This window comes from Protopterus annectens, chromosome 1.part1 (assembly GCF_019279795.1).
Source record: "Protopterus annectens isolate FY-2018-M chromosome 1.part1, PAN1.0, whole genome shotgun sequence".
NCBI lineage: Eukaryota > Metazoa > Chordata > Ceratodontiformes > Protopteridae > Protopterus > Protopterus annectens.
The window spans coordinates 1477100270-1477121441 of NC_056726.1; the positions used below are offsets into that span (position 1 = coordinate 1477100270).

Below are 21172 nucleotides of genomic sequence, written 5' to 3' on the forward strand. Positions count from 1 at the left end.
CTTATTATACACCTCAGTGGAAATCTCTCATGCTCACAGACCAGGAAGCTGATGGTACATTAGCAGAGTATATGTGTAAGTTATTAAATTCTAAACATTTCTTGCAGTTAAATTCTGTTTCAGATAAAGAACGAACCAGGCCGACAGAAGTGGCAGTGCCCCCTGGAACTTGGATTTGGCTGAAGGTGGTCAAAAAGAAAAATTGGGCATTTCCAAAGTGGGAAGGTCCATATCAAGTGCTTTTGTCAACACCCACTGCAGTCCAGATCGTGGAGTGTGCCTCTTGGATCCACCTGACGCACTGTAAATTAGTTAAAGACTTTGAACTAGATAAAAATCATGTTACATGCCAAGAGCAAAAATGATAGAGTCCAGAAGAAACAGGAATGCAGAACAACCCTTTCCTCAGAAGTATTGCATAAGCATCCTGTTAACTGTATTTGTGACAATAATCTTTTTGTTGTGGCCTTTTCATTTCCCAGCCACACAGACTGAACTGAATAAACGTGAAGCGTTACTCATAAACTGGCATCCAAACTTTAACACTTACCAGGCAATTAAATATGTGTATGCTGAGACTTTCAATGTTTCGAATTGCTGGATTTGCACAGCTTTGCTGACAGCATACCGGGGGGTTATTAATGACTACAGTCCCCCTAGGGGTCAATGAGACCTGGGAGAACTTGATTTATGACACCTCAACCATTACAGCACAAGATAAAATAGCATTGCACTTGTCTGTTCCACAAAAGGGAACTGTGTGTTTTTATAAAAATGATACTGTTCAGGTGGGTTGGAGAAATTTCAAAGTGACTGTTCCTTATAGATGTTATACTAAAGGAAACAAAGTAGATCTTTATTGTAATACAAACTATGAATCATTTCTTGGATTGATGCACAAAACACTTGATGAAGTAAAACATAATTCATTTCTTTATAAACAGCTGTCTATAATTGATAGAAAAATGTTTCATGCAGGGCGAGTGTACATTCATAGCAAAGTTACTACTAAAGCAGAGGATTGTTATTTTGTGTGAGGCAGAAAGGCATACAAATGGTTACCTGAGAATTGGTACGGCAGTTGTTTTTTGGGTTACCTGGTTCCGGCCATATGACACACTGCAAGTTTTGCCTCATGGAAAAATTCGAAATGTCCGAGAGGTCATCAAGAAACCTGAGAATCCTGTGGGACGAATCGATGCGCGCTGGAAAGACCATCACTCTCTAGGCAAAGGACTGACACACATGGACTTGAGTGATAGCTTTATATCGTGCGCAGGCATATTACCAGCATATGGAGCAGTGAAATCAATCTGGGAGCTGAGAAAACTGCCAAAACTTCTTGAAATAATGAGCAATGCAACTTTTTCTGCTCTCAAATTGGTGACTGATGAACTGAATGCTATGAGAACTCTAGTGCTCCAAAACCGCATGGCTCTCGACTTCACCCTAGCAGCGAGAGGTGGTACGTGTGCTTTAATCCAAGAAGAGTGCTGTTCGTATATTCCTGACCATAAACACGATATAGACAATCATCGTGAGGTGATTCAGCAAGTGTCGGCCATGACCAAACCAGGCCCAAACCCACTGATGGACTTTTTCCAGAAATGGTTTGGGGGTGGGGTACCATCTTAATGAACATCCTGATTGCCATTTGTGTAGGTATGCTCCTACTGGGAGTATGTGTTTGTTGTGGTATCCCCTGCATGAAAAGACTGATTAAAGACCTTATAGACATGTCAGTTTCTGAAACCTTATATCAAAGTACTGAGTTTGAAGAACTGTTAAAAGACTGAAAATGCTTTCATAAGTTTAAACTGAATGACAATCAACTGCAAATCCTGAGTGGAAGAGGTTAGGAGAAGAAAACAAACTGTTTTTGCTTATTTTGAAAGAAGAATAAAAGTATTAATGGGGGAAATGTTAGAAAAATATGTATTAATGTGTGTATTAGTAATATGCTTAGTGCATTCAGAGCCTAAATGAGTTAACACATTTATTCTATTTCATACTGCATAAATCTGTACAAACTGCAGTTGCTTTCTGACCTTGTACTGTCAGCTAAATCTTGCTTGTGCCTTGGAAATTTATTGAGAAGCAGATGATTTATGCTTGCGTTAGGAAAATAATGTATAGAACAATACTGCTTATATGAAACTTAGACAAGAAGTTCCGCTGTGCTATGAGAACATACACAGCTGTAGAAATAACAGATAATTAGGACAAAGCCTGCTTGAAAATATGAACTGCAATCAGCATTTGCTTGTATCTGTATTAGAAAAGTACCTTGAAAAGTAACAGTGTACAACAGATGCTTGTAAATGAAGTACTGGTCACCAAGGTCAGGTTGTTTTTCTGAAAAGTTTCTCAATAATCTAGTCATGTCAGCAGAAAATCTGAAGTAACACCTGCTGTAGTACAATGCTTAAAGTTGTGTTTGATTACGTCAGCTTAGAAGGCCATGTCTTGTAAAACAGTATAAGAATGAACATACTTCCTGTTAGTAGTTAGACAAATCCTTGTATTTGCATGTTTTGGTCTCCTTGCTGCAAGTAAATTAAAGTGCCTTAACTGAATCTTGCGTGTATTGGTCTTTGAAGTTTTTTCCTTTGACAGTTTGTGTCTTTCAGCTTTTCCCGGTTAGGGCTCACTACAGCGGAACTCCGGTCCGCTAATGACTGGTAGTGGATTTTTACATACCGGTTACCAGTCCTGATGCACAACCTTCAAGGAAGGCAAGCCCCATTCACGTATGCCTCCACACAGATGACGCTCTAGCTGAGAATCAAACAGGACAACGTCTTACTATGAGGCGACAACGCTACCGCAGCACCACCAGAATAATTCCTAAAATAAATACAGTATTGTCTTTGAATGGGTCTAGAAATGCAGCCATTTTAAAGGAGGTCTATATCTTCATTTTATATTTTACATGCAGTTTCAATAGAAAGGAATGTTTTAGTGAAGGTTGCAAGTGAGCTCAGTGAAATAACCTTCAGGTCAAAGGTCAACACACTAATAAGGATGAGTAGTGCTAGCAGAATGTGCAGAATATTTGGTACAAAAACAGACACCTTGTTTAGATGGTACAAGACTTGGGAACCAAAGTTAAAAGAGCCATGTAGTACTTGTAGGAAACTGACAGGGTTTTAGCATGTATCAGAGAGAATTTATATACAGACGTCAGTGCAGTTTGAAGACTGAATATAGGAGTTCAGTTCTGATACTCAGGAGACTAACTACAAAAATCACTCAAAGATCCAGCAACTTAAATATACAGCAGTGAGCTGAGTCAGAAGTAAGTAAAACTACAGAAAAGTGTGCAGTGTGTCTTGATTCTGAGAATACAGTGAAAACAAAAAGTTCTGAGTTCAGAGTTACAATGGACAGTATAATTCATTCTACAGAACTACAGAAGTCTGACTACTCAGTCGGATTCAGTTTATCAGAACTGCTGTTTGACACATTATTAGTTTAAGATCAGTCTGGTTCAGCTTATCAGCGCTGGTATTTGAGACAGTATCAGTATAATTCAGTCTGGTTCAGCTTATCAGCGCTGTTATTTGAGACAGTGATGCTGCGGTAGCATTGTCGCCTCACAGTAAGATGCTGTCTTGTTCGATTCTCAGCTAGAGCGTCTTCTGCGTGGAGACATGCGTGAATGGGCGTACCTTCGTTGAAGGTTGTGCATCAGGGCTGGCAACTCGGCACGTAAAAATCTATCTGCCACTCATTAGCAGACCGGAGTTCCACTGTGGCGACCCCTAACCGGGAAAAGCCGAAAGACACAACATCAGTATAATTCAATCTGGTTCAGTTTATCAGCGCTGTTATTTGACGCAGTATCAGTATAATTCAGTCTGGTTCAATTTATTAGCACTGTTATTTGAGAAAGTATCAGTATAATTTATTTTGGTTTTGTTTATCAGCACTGTTATTTGAGACAGTATCAGTATAACATCAGTCTGGTTAAGTTTATTAGCGCTGTTATTTGAGACAGTATCAGTATAATTCAGTCTGGTTCAGTTTATCAGCGCTGTTATTTGAGACAATGTCAGTATAATTCAGTCTGGTTCAGTTTATTAGTGCTGTTATTTGAGACAATGTCAGTATAATTCAGTCTGGTTCAGTTTATCAGCACTGTTATTTAAGACAGTATTCATAGGTTCACAGGTGTGTACTAGGCTAATGGCCCTGGGGCCTTTACAAGCCTAGCCATAGGATTACCCTGGCAGTGTGTCACCCGACCTTAGTTCCTAGTGCCTCTGTCGAGTAGAGCCACTGGAGTTATTCCCGGGGAGAATTTTCTATTTCCCATCCACTCATCAAGATTTCTCTTGTAGAGGGTCAGCGTGGTGCTCTGCTTGACATGTATGGGAAGTCTATTCCATAGCATGGGCAGTCTCTGGGTTATGAACCTGTCCCTCCAGTACATTCTGCTGATTGTGGCAATGAGGTTGAGGTCTTTGGAGCGCGTGGTGTGGAGGGATTGGGATTTCATTAAATGTAGCATTTCTAACAGAGCTGGGTCAGACATGGCTTTGTAAGTCAGAGATCGCCTCTAAGTAGGTGATATGAGACAGAGAATAGTTGGAGTTTTTTGAGTCTGTCCATATAGGACAAGTGTTTAAGGCCTAGGATCCTCTTTGTGAGGTACTTTTGCAGCCTCTCCAGTTGTTGCAGATGTCTAGTGAGGTACATGCCAAATGGGGCATTATACTCGATGATTGGCCTAATGAGGGAAGAGTAGAAGGAGACAAAGGCCTCTTTCTTCCTGGATGCAAAACCCTTAGTAATGAGATGTGCTACATAGAAGGACTTTCTGACCACAGTGGCAATGTGGTGATCAAAAGAGAAGTTGCTGTCAACCTGTGTTCCCAGATCTCTTATAACACCTTCTGCATTCAGTGAACTACCATCAATGTGGTAATTCATGAGAACTGAGTTTTTCCCAAAGGGGATAACGACACATTTTTTGGCATTGAGCTTAAGGCCGTGGTTCTGACACCAGTCGTTGGTCTCAGTGAGGCCATTCTGTAAGACGTCAACATCACTTGGGGAGTTAATAATAGCTCCCAACTTGCAATTGTCTGTGAACTTTGTCAGCCAGAGTCCCTTCGTGATGGCTGGACTTCAGAGAAGTAGATACCAAACAGGAGAGGACCCAGGACCGAACCCTGTGGGACTCCACTTGTGACTAGTCGTCAGTCTGACTTGGAGTCAGCTACTTTCACACTGCGGGTTCTGTGAGCCAGTTTGCAACCCGCCTAGTGATATAGGGTTGATTCTTAGCTTATTGAGTTTTTCTATGATTCCTGAGTGGGGAATGGTATCAAAGGCCTTGGTCAGATCAAGGTAAACTGTATGAACCACCTTGCCTTCATCCACAGCTCTGGTGACTGACTCAAAGAAGTCGACCAAGTTGAGCAGACATGATCTACCCTTCTCAAAACCAAACTGTGTGGGATCCAGAAATTGGAGATTGCCTATATCCTTGTTTATTAGGTCCATGATGATGCGTTCCACAGCTTTGCAGATCAGACTCGTCAGGCTAATGGGGCGATAGTTCCCAGGGTCTTTAGTCGCTCCTCCTTTGTGGAGAGGGGTGACTGTAGCAGTGCGCCATTCGGTAGGGACAAAGCCTGAGGTGAGGCTGTGAATGAACAGGGCACACAGGTGAGGTACCAGTTCACTCTGTAGTTCATGTAGAACACAGCCAGGGTTATTGTCAAGTCCCACAGAAGCTGTATTCTTGGCCTTGGACAGTGCTGTTTTAACCTGTGCAACAGTAATACTGGGTATAAGATCAGTCTGGTTCAGTTTATTAGCTTTTTTATTTGAGAAAGTATCGGTATAATTTAGTCTGGTTCAGATTATTAGCATTGTTATTTGAGAAAGTATCGGTATAATTTAGTCTGGTTCAGATTATTAGCATTGTTATTTGAGAAAGTATCGGTATAATTCAGTCTGGTTCAGATTATTAGCATTGTTATTTGAGAAAGTATCGGTATAATTCAGTCTAGTTCAGATTATTAGCATTGTTATTTGAGAAAGTATCGGTATAATTCAGTCTGGTTCAGATTATTAGCATTGTTATTTGAGATGGTATCAAGTATAATATCAGTCTGGTTCAGTTTATTAGTGCTGTTATTTGAGAAAGTATCTGTATAATTCACTCTGGTTCAGATTATTAGCACTGTTATTTGAGATGGTCTCAGTATAATATCCATCTGGTTCAGGTTATCAGCACTGCTGTTTGAAACAGTATCACTATAATTCAGTCTGGTTTATGTAATCAGCGTTGTGATTTGAGACAGTATCAGTATAATTTAGTCTGGTTCAGTTTATCAGCGCTGTTATTTGAGCCAATGTCAGTATAATTCAGTCTGGTTCAGTATATCAGTGCTGCTACTTGAGACACTATCAGTATAATTCAGTCTGGTTCAGTTTATCAGTGCTGTTACTTGAGACAGTATCAGTATAATTCAGTCTGGTTCAGTTTATTAGCTCTGTTATTTGAGATGGTATCAGTATAATTTAGTCTGGTTTAATTTATCAGCACTGTTATTTGAGTCAATGTCAGTATAATTCAGTCTGGTTAAGTATATCAGTGCTGCTATTTGAGACACTATCAGTATAATTCAGTCTGGTTCAGTTTATTAGCCCTGTTATTTGAGACAGTATCAGTATTGTTCAGTCTGGTTTAGTTTATTAGCGCTGTTATTTGAGACAGTATCACTATAATATCAGTCTGATTCAGTTTATTGGCTCTGTTATTTGAGATGGTATCAGTATAACATCAGCTAGCTAGAGCGTCTTCTGTGCGGAGGAATACGTGAATGGGGCGTGCCTTCGTTGAAGGTTGTGCATCAGGGCTGATAACCCGGTATGTAAAAATCCACTACCAATCATTAGCGGACCGGAGTTCCGCTGTGGCGACCCCTAACCTTGAAAAGCCGAAAAACACAAACAAAATCAGTATAACATCAGTCTGGTTTAGTTTATCGGTGATGATATTTCAGACAGTATCAGTGCTGTTATTTGAGTCAATGTCAGTAAAATTCAGTCTGGTTCAGATTATCAGCGCTGGTATTTGAGACAGTATCAATATAATCCAGTCTGGTTCAGTTTATTAGCACTGTTATTTGAGATGGTATCAGTATAACATCAGTCTGGTTTAGTTTATCAGCGCTGGTATTTGAGACAGTATCAATATAATCCAGTCTGGTTCAGTTTATCAGTGCTGTTATCTGAGACAGTATCAATATAATCCAGTCTGGTTCAGTTTGTCAGTGATAATATTTGAGACAGTATCAGAATAAGATCAGTCTGGTTGAGTTTGTCATCGCTGTTATTTCAGACAGTTTCGGTACAAGATCGGTCTGGTTGAGTTTATTAGCGCTGTTATTTGAGACAGGATCAGTATAACATCAGTCAGGTTCAGTTTATCGGTGGTGTTATTTGAGACAGTGTCAGTATATTTCAGTCTGGTTCAGTTTGTCAGCGCTGTTATTTAAGACAGTATCAGAATAAGATCAGTCTGGTTGAGTTTATTAGTGCTGTTATTTGAAACAGGATCAGTATAACATCAGTCTAATTGAGTTTATTAGCGCTGATATTTCAGGCAGCATCAGTATATGATTGGTCTGGTTGAGTTTATTAGCGCTGTTATTTAAGACAGTATCAGAATAAGATTGGTCTGGTTGAGTTTATCAGCACTGTTATTTGAGACAGGATCACTATAACATCAGTCTGGTTGAGTTTATTAGCGCTGTTATTTCAGACAGTATCAGAATAAGATCGGTCTGGTTGAGTTTATTAGCGCTGTTATTTGACATAGTATCAGAATAAGATCAGTCTGGTTGAGTTTATTAGCACTGTTATTTCAGACAGGATTGGTATATAATACGACTTATTCAGATCTTGATGAATTACTACATGTATCTCCACTATATGATGCTTCTACAGAATAAACCACCTTTGTCAAACTCAATTTTTATTCTGAAAGGCACAAAAAGATGTGGCACATAAAGGGGAAGCTGAGATATTTGGCAGTTGCCCAGTACCTCTCTGGGTAATTTAAAGATAAACGCATTTATTCCAGCTGTCGCAATCCCTAACCTTGTTTAAGCATAGCCCTGACCAATGGACTGGAAATTGGAAATTCACTTCTGTTCTCGTGCCCATGTCTCAAACAGAGGCAGACAAATAATGCCCAAACTAACTTAACACCCCCATAACCTGTAAAAATGTCCTAACTAACAAACCCCAGCCTAATAAAAGCCTTTGATATATGTTGATACAAACAGGTTGGATTACACGGCCAGGCTTTTAAAGGTCCTAGCGATCATTAGCCTAGGACATATCTATAAATCTATGTTGCTACGTAGACTTTAAATGTATAACGTTGTACTCCTAAAAGTATTGTAAAAGCCATAGTTAAACCTAAATGTTTTTGCATGGAAAACGTCCACCATGAAGCAAAGTATAAATAACTTACTATTTTCAAGAAATGTTAATAAAGAAATATACACAAACATTATGTGACTGTCTTAATGTGGTCCCATTCAAGAGAAAAGCTAAATGTTAATATACAGAACCAGAACTCTAAATGCAGAGGAGATGGATTTATTATTCTGCGTATTTTTATATGCTTTAAGATATATCTATTTCGCTTTGTTGACTGGGTAGGTGGACTGGTCAGATAACCATTTTCATCCACGATCCGGGTAAAATATTGTAAACTGTACAATAAAAGCAAATTATATAGCAATTTAAGAGAACACAGAAACATAATCATGCTACAAACCACTGCAAACATGAAAAGAAATATATAACAGTTAGGAAAATGTATACACAAGACAAGTGAGTTTAGCGAGATTAGTTATATACAATGTTATTAAACTACATGGGTTAATAGCTAGATCCTGTTCCTTAACCAGTACCAGGAAAGCACAAGCATTCGGCTTCCTCTAATAGGTCGGATTTTAATGCTTTTTTAAATGCTTCTACCTCACTAATGCACTTCATATCATTTGATAGATGCCACTGCAGTGTAAAAGTACTAAAACGGTTATGAACGTCTTTCTGTTTTTCTTCCCTGCCTGCTACAATACTCAGTAACATCATCTATTCAGTGAGTTTCGTTCTACTCAAGCAAACAAGTGCTACCTGGAATTCTTTACTGAATCATTTGCAACGCATGTAATTCAGGAGATGAAAAGTTATAACTGCCTTGTTAGGAAAGAATTGTCCAGCCATGGACATACTTACCAAAGGCCTGCAGCTTCCCTGAATGGAAGTCATTCAGTAAATTGAGGAGGCCTCCTTCCATCTCATGAACATTTGAAACATCAGTTAAGAATGAGTGCTGGATAGGGGCTCTTGTTGGGGGCATGCTCCCAGCAGGTTGTGCAGGTCTCGTCCTCTCTTTATTTGCTCTGATTAAAACAAGACACAAATAGAAAGGTAAAAAGAAGGCATCACATACTTTAGGTCAAACATGCACACACTTCACATTTTCCATCCATAAACAAAAACTGCAACCCCTGCCGGAACACACAAAAGTGATATTAAATCACTCTCACATATTAAACCATAACATGATACACACATTGTACACTTTCTACCACACATACTGCAACCTTAACCTACACTCACATTCATTCATTCACCTTCAGATTACTCACCCTACAAGAAAAACCCAAGCCATAGCAAACTTTCAACTACTGACTGAAAACCATCATCTCTGTAACTTATTTACTATATAAAAGAGAGAACCAGGTGTAATACAGTGACATCCTGTACATTCCATAAAAGTGGTACTTGACCACTAGAATATGATGAATGTGCACCTGAAAAGAAGGCTCAAAATTAATAAAATGATACACAATCTTTGTGACACTGTGGTATGTAAAGGTCCAGCATCGGAGAAGGCCTCACGTATGCTACCCTGAAAAGTTCTATGACTTTTGTACTCAACTCAGCCATGCTATGACATGGGAGAAAAGATGTCCTTAGCAATTTTTGTTAGGTATACTGAGCAATCCACTGAACAGAATATTCAAGTCACATCCACAAATACATCTCATGAAGTAGGCATACTGGTCCCCTTTACAGCAAATCAAACCTACAGCAAACATCTTCAATACTGCTTAAGAAATTATACTCATTGCAAGATATACGCTTTCACTAAGGTCAACTCCAGACAAAAACAACTCACTAAAACCATCAAAGAATCAAAGTTTCATTTAGGTAAAACTTGCTATCAAGATGCATGGCAACAATAAGGCCTCCTACAACCATGTCTGAAAAATGAAGAAAAAGAAACAAAAACTCTCTGACAATCAACAGTCCTTGAACTTGTTCCCCAAAACCATGATCCTGTGAACCTATGAATTCCTCTTGATATCTGTAATGCCATACTTCATGGTTCAGTTGATAAGACAGATGAATTCACAGAAGTCTTCAGCTAAGGATATCTAGTTTCTGGCATATTGCAGTTTAGCAGTGTCAGTGGAGCAACAGGTAGCACAGTCACATTTGGTGCAGTAGGCTGTGGGTTCTATTCCCTTACCAGGTTGATGGATGCTGCACTCCTGAGAGTGTCATTCTTTGGTGAGACATTAAACAGAAGGCCTACCTGTCTGAGTTGACACGTCTGCATGACATGGATGTAAAACATCCCACAGCAACTATCAAAACGAGTAGTGAAAGCACGTCTGCATGACATGGATGTAAAACATCCCACAGCAACTATCAAAACGAGTAGTGAAAGCACGTCTGCATGACATGGATGTAAAACATCCCACAGCAACTATCAAAACGAGTAGTGAAAGCACGTCTGCATGACATGGATGTAAAACATCCCACAGCAACTATCAAAACGAGTAGTGAAAGCATCGCCTGCATGACATGGATGTAAAACATCCCACAGCAACTATCAAAACGAGTAGTGAAAGCATCGCCTGCATGACATGGATGTAAAACATCCCACAGCAACTATCAAAACGAGTAGTGAAAGCACGTCTGCATGACATGGATGTAAAACATCCCACAGCAACTATCAAACGAGTAGTGAAAGCACGTCTGCATGACATGGATGTAAAACATCCCACAGCAACTATCAAAACGAGTAGTGAAAGCATCGTCTGCATGACATGGATGTAAAACATCCCACAGCAACTATCAAAACGAGTAGTGAAAGCATCGTCTGCATGACATGGATGTAAAACATCCCACAGCAACTATCAAAACGAGTAGTGAAAGCATCGTCTGCATGACATGGATGTAAAACATCCCACAGCAACTATCAAAACGAGTAGTGAAAGCATCGCCTGCATGACATGGATGTAAAACATCCCACAGCAACTATCAAAACGAGTAGTGAAAGCATCGTCTGCATGACATGGATGTAAAACATCCCACAGCAACTATCAAAACGAGTAGTGAAAGCACGTCTGCATGACATGGATGTAAAACATCCCACAGCAACTATCAAAACGAGTAGTGAAAGCACGTCTGCATGACATGGATGTAAAACATCCCACAGCAACTATCAAACGAGTAGTGAAAGCACGTCTGCATGACATGGATGTAAAACATCCCACAGCAACTATCAAAACGAGTAGTGAAAGCACGTCTGCATGACATGGATGTAAAACATCCCACAGCAACTATCAAAACGAGTAGTGAAAGCACGTCTGCATGACATGGATGTAAAACATCCCACAGCAACTATCAAAACGAGTAGTGAAAGCTCCTTGATGTCCTCACCAAATTTCCCCATAACAGTATAAATACCACCTCAAGTCTCTCATGAAAAAAGTCTTTTGGCCTGGTAGGACTCACCTGGTCAACAAAGGATAGTGAAATAAAATAAATAAATTACAGGAAAAAGTTCTTCCTGATCTTAACACCTTGAACTGACAAGTCCAAACACATTTTTATATTTGTCAGCTCTACTGTGACATCACTGCTGCACAAGACATTTTATCACCCATTCTGGTGCTTCTCCTTTCCCCCATGTGGCTTTGCAGTCACAGAGTTAGTATATGTAAGTAAACTGGTCTGTAGGGGGACTTAGTATATGTAAGTAAACAGGTCTGTAAGGGGGACATAGTATACGTACATAAACAGGTCTGTAAGGGGACTTAGTATATGTAAGCAAACAGGTCTATAGGAGGGACTTAGTATATGAAAGTAAACAGATCTGTAGGGAGACTTAGTATATGTAAGTAAACAGGTCTGTAGGGGGACTTAGTATATGTAAGCAAACAGGTCTGTAGGGGGACTTAGTATATGTAAGTAAACAGGTCTGTAGGGGGACTTAGTATATGTAAGTAAACAGGTCTGTAGGGGGACTTAGTATATGTAAGTAAGCAGGTCTGTAGGGGGACGCCTATGTGCAAAAATGCTTTTTCACTCTCAGTTTTGTATTTTGTTTTTGAAAAATGTGACTTACCCACTTTCTGTCAAGGGATTATTACTTCAGAACTCAGACGACCCTTCAGTACTGGCAAATTTAACTTTTATAGATAAGAGAAGACCTATTTCAGTGCCCACATTTCTTATTCAAGGCAGAGACATGCAGACAGAAGGGCTGACTGGCATCAAAGCCAAGTTTCAGTAAATACCAAAGGTGGCCTGTGACATCCCTTTGGAAATGAGCTCATCTAAAACAATTTAATCAAGTTCAAGCAGCCAAAGATTAAAAAGGTTACAAAAATACATTTTGGCAAAAGGCACACTCACCAGAGATGTGTCAATACAGCAATATACAAAATTATCGACATTTTTTTCTTATAACAGGTAAATCCACCCAGTTATCTGACTGGTCTACAATGAGTTCTCCAATAAGGAGTTTTAATCTGAAAATTTAATGCTGCTGTGAGTTTCACCACAGTGGGCTGTACTGTATAAGGAGCACTTTTCACGATTTTCCCACTGTGGTGCAACCATGCAGTTGGCATATATGATTTAGGAGAGTGGTGGAGGCCCCCACAAGGCAGGAAAATGGGAGCTAAAAACATGCTGTGTGTTTTTTAGGGTTTTTGACTCATCAGTTTTGATATTCATCTTTCAAAAATTGGTAATTCAAAGGTGTGAGCTTCAACTGTTGATAGGTGAACCGCATCCACCCACATACCACGTACAGGACACTCCATAACCGTAGCATTAATCCTAAATCTAAATGTAATGGTAACCAAAATGTCATTATCACACCACACCCAAATGCCAGTTTAAACCCAAAAGTCAATGACTTACACAACACTACATCAGTGACATTCAGTGAAATGGCACTTCATTCAGATGCAGCATTTGGACAAATGTCACTTTGTTCAAGTACACTATTCCCATATATCAAAGCTGACCCAAAGGGTTTGTCCAAACTGCACATGACAAAGTAATCTGGTACTATGCACGATCAAGGTTATCAGTGACCAAGTAATCAATGACAAGTCTATTGTTTTCCTAACGTTCTTGCATTTAGTAATGCTGCATTAAGCAGTCTGCACATGAGGTGCTTATTTACTTTTATTTTATTATTATTATTATTTCTTGTTACATAAGCTGCATTAATGGAGAATCCCTTTTTTCAAACAAAGATTCTACAATATGCTTGACTGTCTGTGTTAGATGTCTACCACTCCAGGATGAGGAAGATGCAACTCTTTCTGACCAATGTACTATTTTTTTATGTTCATATCACCCTGTTATATCACCGATGAAAGGCAAAACCTTGTTAAGTAGCCATTATGGAATCATTTTTCAACAAGGGATTAAACAGTTTGATGCACTCATCTTTCAACGTGCTCAGATAATTTCAAAGCAGCTCGTTAACTGTGATGTACTTTGGACCACAGAAGTAACACAAATACACAAGTTAAAGTGATTTAAACCATCACTGAAAAAATACTTGGTAGATAACTGGCTGTGGTCATGTACAGCTCCAGGACAGTATATAAATAATACTCATAAACACTTTTTCTCTTTCATAGAAATCCCAATCCCTTTGAGCTACACGCTCTAGGGACCTAAACCTTGTCACCACAATAAACAGAACATACTGGCGGGATAGATTCCTGTCCCAGGGATTTCCCATACTCTGGAAAAAACTACCTATCTATATCAAACAAAACTCCTCATTAGCACTCTTCAAGAAAAATCTTGATGATTGGATGGAAAATAAGAAATTCACCCCGGGGATCACTTCTGTGGCTCTGCTCGACAGTGGCACAGGAAAATAATTTTCTTGGGTGGCGAAAGCCAGGGTACTTTTTTGGATAGGATTATATAGGCCCTAGGGTCAATAGCCTAGTACCTACCCATGAACCTATATGTAGCTAACCTCCTTCCACTCATTTATATCCACTTTTCCCATCTCTGTCTCACCTAACCTCTCTCTGTACCTCTGTCTCATGTTTCACTGCGTGCTTATGTTCTTTATAAAACAAACATAATAACATCCAAAATTACAATCACCTCAACAAACTCTAACCTATTTACTCCTGAAAATGTTATTTTTACAACAGTTAAATAATATAACATCCTATCCTATCCTATCAATACTGTCTTCCACATCATCACCTTTGGTCGAATAATAAACAACTGTTTACCATCTGTAAACCACAAAGGGCTCCTGGGTTCAATCTGTACTCTAATAATGTAGCCAAAACTTGGAATACAATTCCTGCATCAATCAGATCTATCACATACCTTCAACTTTTCAAACTATTACTAAAGCACATCCTCCCTGTCTCCTGACTTTGCCCCTGCTCCTCAGCTGGTACATAGCTCTCTAACATCCTTCATCACCTTCCTCATAAAGCACTAAGTCACATATCCTGCTTATCCCCTTCTAATATGTCACTTAATTGTACTTCTTAAACTACTATACCTACTTCTAATTAGCACAACCAAATTTCTGTTCTGTCACTACAGCTCTGTTAACACTCAAACTTGTTTATCTCCTGTAATACCTCACTCTACTGTATTTCCTTAAATTATTCCTAACTATCTTATGTTTCCGCGGTGGTGCAGCGGTAGCATTGTTGCCTCATAGCAAGAGGTTCTCCTGTTCGATTCTCGGCTGGAGTGCGGGAAGTGCCTTCTGTGTGGAGTCTGCATGTCCTCCCCGCGGTTGGGTGGGTGTTCGAAAGACATGCGTAAATGGGCGTGCCTTCGTTGAAGGTTGAACATCAAGCTGGCACCTCGGCATTCGTGAAAATCTACTGCCAATCATTAGCGGACCGGAGTTCCGCTGTGGTGACCACTAACCGGGAAAAGCCGAAAGACAACAACAACTCCTAACTATCTTATACACCACTCATCAATCTGTAAAGTCTCAATAAAAACCTTGTAAATTTAATGTTTGTGAATATCAATACAAATTTAATTATACTGACTATTATGCTGTGTGATCATTAAAACTGCATTATAAAATTTGTTATTGTAAATATTGATTACATCAAATATAATAAAAGTACCTTGGAGCTTGTCTCTTTAAGCCTCTGCTGAAAAAGGGCATCTGTGCCAGTAAAGAATTGTCAATAAATAAATATATTTCTAACATGTCTTTAAACATATATCTCTCTCTTTATCTAGTAAATGTATATATTAAATGTCAGTACATACTAAGTTTGGCATTTCAACTGCAGATCCTAAACTGTACATACAGTTTTAATGTACCTATTAGATTTTAATGAAAAATGCCACAATTTTTAATATATGTATGTAAAGGAATACCTTTTGTATTGTTTTAGAAATTTTTATTAAAATTTTAAACAGTGGAACAGTATAGTATCTGGAACAAACAGCAAACAAAAAACAGCTACCTACAACAGCGACTACATCAATTAAATTAACAAATTATCGATTTCCATTGAAATAAAAAATACAAATTTAGTAAATAAATATATATAAATCATAAATCAATACTTTTTAAATTAAAAAAAAAACTTAACTTTAACCAGTTATTACAGTAAGTAGTTATCTGTTCTCATTTTAATATTGACTAACTCATAATTGTTAAAACTGTACAACTTTTTCACCTTGTACAATGAAAAACTCCTATTATGTTTCTTTATGTAAGTATTTTGCAACATTCTCTATACTTGTATCCATAATAACTGTAGATGGAGCTTTTCTCTCCGGGTATCTGCTAAAAATGGGATAAATCCCTGTCGGACTTTCCCAGTAAACAAAAATTAATAAATAACAAATAGTATATTTTTCCTACACTGCTTGAATTTAAAGACAAGACAGGATGGTTTCTACAGTTTGCACTTATGGCATGTCATAGTGCATCTTTGTTTATCTACAAAAGTTAGGGATCTGCAGTCACGGAGTCACACAGTGTGAATAAGTTACTAAAGGCACAGCTACACTAGACAAGACAGGTAGTATGTGAGGAATTCACAATTTCAGCAGGAGACTAACCTTATCTTGTTACCTTGTCATTTCAGAGTACCATGAGGTGAGAGATTCACTTCTTTTCTTACTTGTGCAGATTGAAGTGAATAATACAACACTGCTGGGCACGTAGGTCAGTACAGGATAGTTTCAGGCATTAGAATAACAACATGTTTGTGTTGCACAAATTGGGGGAGGGGGTTCAGACCAATTTATTCTTGAAACTATAGCTTTTTCTCAAGAGTGGGCAATATTATAGGCATCTGCAAAAGGCCTTTGCTGAAGTCAGGGGGCCAGGGTTGTCAAAGGCTCATTTATGTGCAATGAACAAGCTTTAGTGTACATAGTACTGATTTAGCTGTTTTAGTATTACATATGTATATATGTATGATTCAGTGTAAACAAAGGTATGGCATCTAGGTTCAAGGAAGTCATTGTTCCATTATATTCGACATTCATCAGACCCGTCATTGAGTACAATGCTCCCTTTGGTATGTACCTAACCAGGCATATCCAACAACTGGAACATCCACAGAGGTTCTTCACTAAAAGAATACATGGCACAAGTAACATGTCCTATGCAGACTGCCTCAAGGCCTTATCCCTGTATTCCATCTCCTACAAGCTGTTGAGGGGAGATCTATGCCTGGCATACAGGGCATTGCCAGACTATACTCTGATGGACCTCCTGCATTCTGGAAAACAAACAGTACTAGAAGTATCCATTCCAAAGACTTACCATCATGCTTCTACCAGCCTGCCAACCAGCTCTGATCAGGGAAAAGCCCACAGTTAAGCAGATCAGCCTCTGGCATGAGGGGGCTTTGGAACGTCTTCAAGACTGCTTTGACAGTACCTGCTGGGACATTTTCAAAGAGGCAGCTACGTCAGATGAGCAGGTGAATATAGATGATTACATGGAAGCAGTAATAGCCTACATCAATAAGTGTGTTGATGATGTATCTGACATCAAAAGCATCACAATCAGAGCAAACCAAAAGCCGTGGCTCAGCAACAAAGTCTACGATCTCCTGAAACAAGAAATGCAGTATTCAGGGCCAAGGATGAGGAGGGTCTCAGCGAAGCTAGAGCAAACCTAAAAAGGGGCATTAAAGAGGCCAAGAGGGAATATGGAAAGAAATTACAAAGTCAGTTAGCAGACATGAGGGACACCAGGAGTCTTTGGCAAGGGATACAACAGATTATTGACCTCCACACCGGAGGTCAACCCCTCGCTGGTTAGATCTGACCATAAACAAATCACGCTGGATATCCACATTCCGCCCCCACCCCCGGACAAGGAAACCACTGTGAAAAACTTTTCAGAAGCAAACTTCACATTATTTAAGACCAAGGTGGAAAGTTTCAAAGCCCCCATGCTAAAGGATAATGCTGTCCAAGCTGCAAAATCCTTTACTAATGCATTCTACAGGCACCTGCAGGAATGCATGGATCGTGCTATCCCAAGAAAAACCAAGACTCACTCCTCCAAGAAAAAGAAACCAGTCTGGAGGACCCCTGCCATAAACAAGCTATACAATAGAAGGAGGAAACTAGTACAGAAAAGAGTAAAATCCCAAGAAGGGAAGACATCCCTGATCAGTGTCAGCAAGAAACTACGATCCCTCATAAAATCATCCAAGGCGAGCTTCGAAAGAAAAATTGCCAAGGAATCCAAAGATAACCACAAGGCATTCTTTAGCTAGGTCAAGAATCTAAGTGGTAATTCTCAGATCTGCTTGGAGTTAGTGCAGAATGGCACAAAATACACTGAACCGACCGATATCACCAACATCCTGGCAGACAGGTTCAGTGCAAACTTCACCCCCTCTCACCCCCGAAAGGGCCCATAACCATACCAGAAGAATGTAGAGCCCCTGAAATCACAGACACTCATGTTAAAACAGCTGTCTCCAAAGTCAAAAACACAGCATCAGTGGGACCGGACGGTGTCCCAGGCTGCGTCCTACACGAGCTCAAAGACGAACTAACTCCTCATCTAAACACACTGTTCAAACTCAGCCTCTCCACAGGCTACGTACTCATAGAGTGGCGCACAGCAACGGTTATTCTGCTCCACAAAGGTGAAGCCACAACAGACCCCAGGAACTATCGTCCTATAAGCCTGACTAGCTTGGTCTGCAAGGCTATGGAGCACATCATCATGGAACTCATTAACTGAGACATTGGGAAACTCCAAACACTGGACCCTACCCAGTTCGGCTTTGTTAAGTGCAGATCATGCCTCCTAAACCTGGTGGACATCTTTGAGACAGTTACCAAGGCTATAGATGAGGGAAAGGTGGTACACACAGCCTACCCAGACCTCGCAAAGGCCTTCAACACCATTCCCCATTCTGGTATTATAGACAAGCTCACCAGCCTGAACATAAACCCCTACATCACAAGATGGGTTGCCAACTGGCTTAAGGACAAAACCCACATGGTAAGAGTTGCGGGAGCTAGGTCCTACTCTAAACCAGTTACAAGTGGCATTCCCCAGGGCTCAGTCCTAGGACCCTCCTGTTCAGCATATACTTCTCAGAGGTACAGGCAAGCACAGGAGGACTATGGCTGACCAAGTTCACAGACGACTGCAAACTAGGGGCTATAATTGACTCTCCGGCTGACACAGACATCCTCCAAAAGGGTCTCACTGAGATGGATACTTGGTGTCAAAATCATGGCCTCAAGCTAAATGCCAAAAAGTGCATAGTCATCCCCTTTGGAAAAAAACAAAGTACACACAAACTACCACATAGGTGGTAGTCCCCTAAATATGGACGATGTAATAAGGGATCTGGGGACCCAAGTAGAGAGTAATCTCTCCTTTAATAATCACATTGCCAAAGTGGTTAGAAAATCCTTCTATGTGGCCCACCTAATCACAAAAGGGTTCACATCCAGATCAAAAGTCGTCATTGTACTCCTCGACTCATCACTCATCAGACCCATCATAGAGTACAACGTCCCATTTGGGATGTACCTTACAAGACACCTGCAACAGCTGGAAAGACCACAGAGGTACCTCACCAAGAGGATCACTGGCCTCAAACAGATGCCCTATGCAGCTCGACTGAAGAAACTCCAGCTGTACTCGGTTGCATACCACCTAGTCAGAGGTGATCTCTGCCTGACATACAGGGCCATGTCCAACCCAGAATTGATGGACATGCTCCACCTAAAGAAAACCATATCCCCTCGAGCCACATGTTCTAGGGATCTAAACCTCACAACAACAATAAATAGGATGTGCTGGAGGGATAGATTCCTGTCCCAGATACTTCCCATGTTTTGGAACAAGATTCCAATCTACATTAGGCACAGCTCCTCGCTAACACTCTTCAAGAGAAACCTGACGAGTGGATGGGAAACAGAAAGTTTACCCCGGGGATCACTTCAGTGTCTGTTCCACAAAATACAACACAAATAACATCATTAAGTTTGCAGATGATACTATGGTTGTGGGCTTCATCAAAGGGGAGGATGAAAGAGCTTACAGAGATGACGTCCACTCATTGATGGACTGGTGTGCTAAGAACAACCTTGACCTGAATGTCAATAAAACAAAATAAATCATTACAGACTTGAGGAAAAGGTCAACAACACACTCACTGCTCATGATAAATGGTGACGAGGTGGAAAGGGTCAAATCTACAAAGTTTTTAGCGGTGCACATTTTGGAGGATCTCTGAACTGAATAGTTGGTCAAAAAAAAGCACACCCCCTTCTCCACTTTCTCAGAAGGCTCAAAACAGTAAAGCTCCCACCTACTGTTCTCACCACATTCTGCAAAGGAGCAGCTGAGAGCATCTCACTAGTAGCTTCACAGTTTGGTTTGGGAACAGTACAATAGCAAAAAGAAAAAAGCTACAGAGAGTGGTGCGAGTTGCCGAAAAAATCATGGGCATCAACTTACCATCAATCCATAGGTTCATAGGTTGGTACTAGGCTATCAGCCCTAGGGCCTATACAAGCCTAGCCATAACAATTCCCTGGCTATTTCTTCCCACACTATTTACTTCCCTGGACCCCTGTCTAACAGGACGACTGACGTGATCCCGAAGGTGAATTTCCTTTCTCCCATACAATCGTCAAGGTTCCTTTTGAAGACGGCCAAAGAGGCACTCTGCTTGACATGCATGGGCAATCTATTCCAGAGTCCGGGGAGTCTCTGGGTCAGGAACCTATCCCTCCAGCATGTTTTGTTTATTGTGATGACAAGGTTTAGATCCCTGGAGCATGTGGTTCTGAGGGATTGGGATTTCTTTAAGTGCAGCATGTCCAACAGCTCTGGGTTTGACATGGCCTTGTATGTTAAGCAGAGATCACCTCTGAGTAGACGATATGTGACAGAGTATAGCTGGAGTTTTTTAAGGCGGTCAGCATACGGCATCTGCTTTAGGCCTGTGATTCTTTTAGTGAGGTATTTCTGCGGCCTTTCCAGTTGTTGCAGATGTCTTGAGAGATACATACCAAACAGGGCGTTGTATTCTATAATGGGTCTAATGAGGGATGAGTACAGTGGGACAATGACCTCCTTTTTTTCTGGATGAAAAGCCCTTAATGATGAGGTATGCCACATAGATCCGGGATCTCTTTGCAGCAAGAAGCATTAAATGTGCATCCAAAATAATTTGTGACCCCTCTCACCCTGCACACAGCTGGTTTACACAACTGTCTTTAGACAAGAGATATGAGAGTATTCACTGCAGGACCACCAGATGCTTAGCTTCTACTCAACAGTGTTGAGACTTAT

The 21172-nt window shown here is 40.2% G+C and overlaps 1 protein-coding gene across 2 annotated transcripts in view; it reads right to left on the bottom strand.

The window, feature by feature from the left end:
* CCDC28B (coiled-coil domain containing 28B) overlaps positions 1–21172 on the bottom strand; it is a 191391-nt gene that overhangs the window by 107585 nt on the left and 62634 nt on the right. For both annotated transcript variants that reach the window (XM_044082596.1, XM_044082588.1), the window contains exon 3: positions 9274–9440. In XM_044082596.1, coding sequence (XP_043938531.1) covers positions 9274–9440 — 167 coding nt within the window. The remainder of the gene's footprint in view (positions 1–9273; positions 9441–21172) is intronic.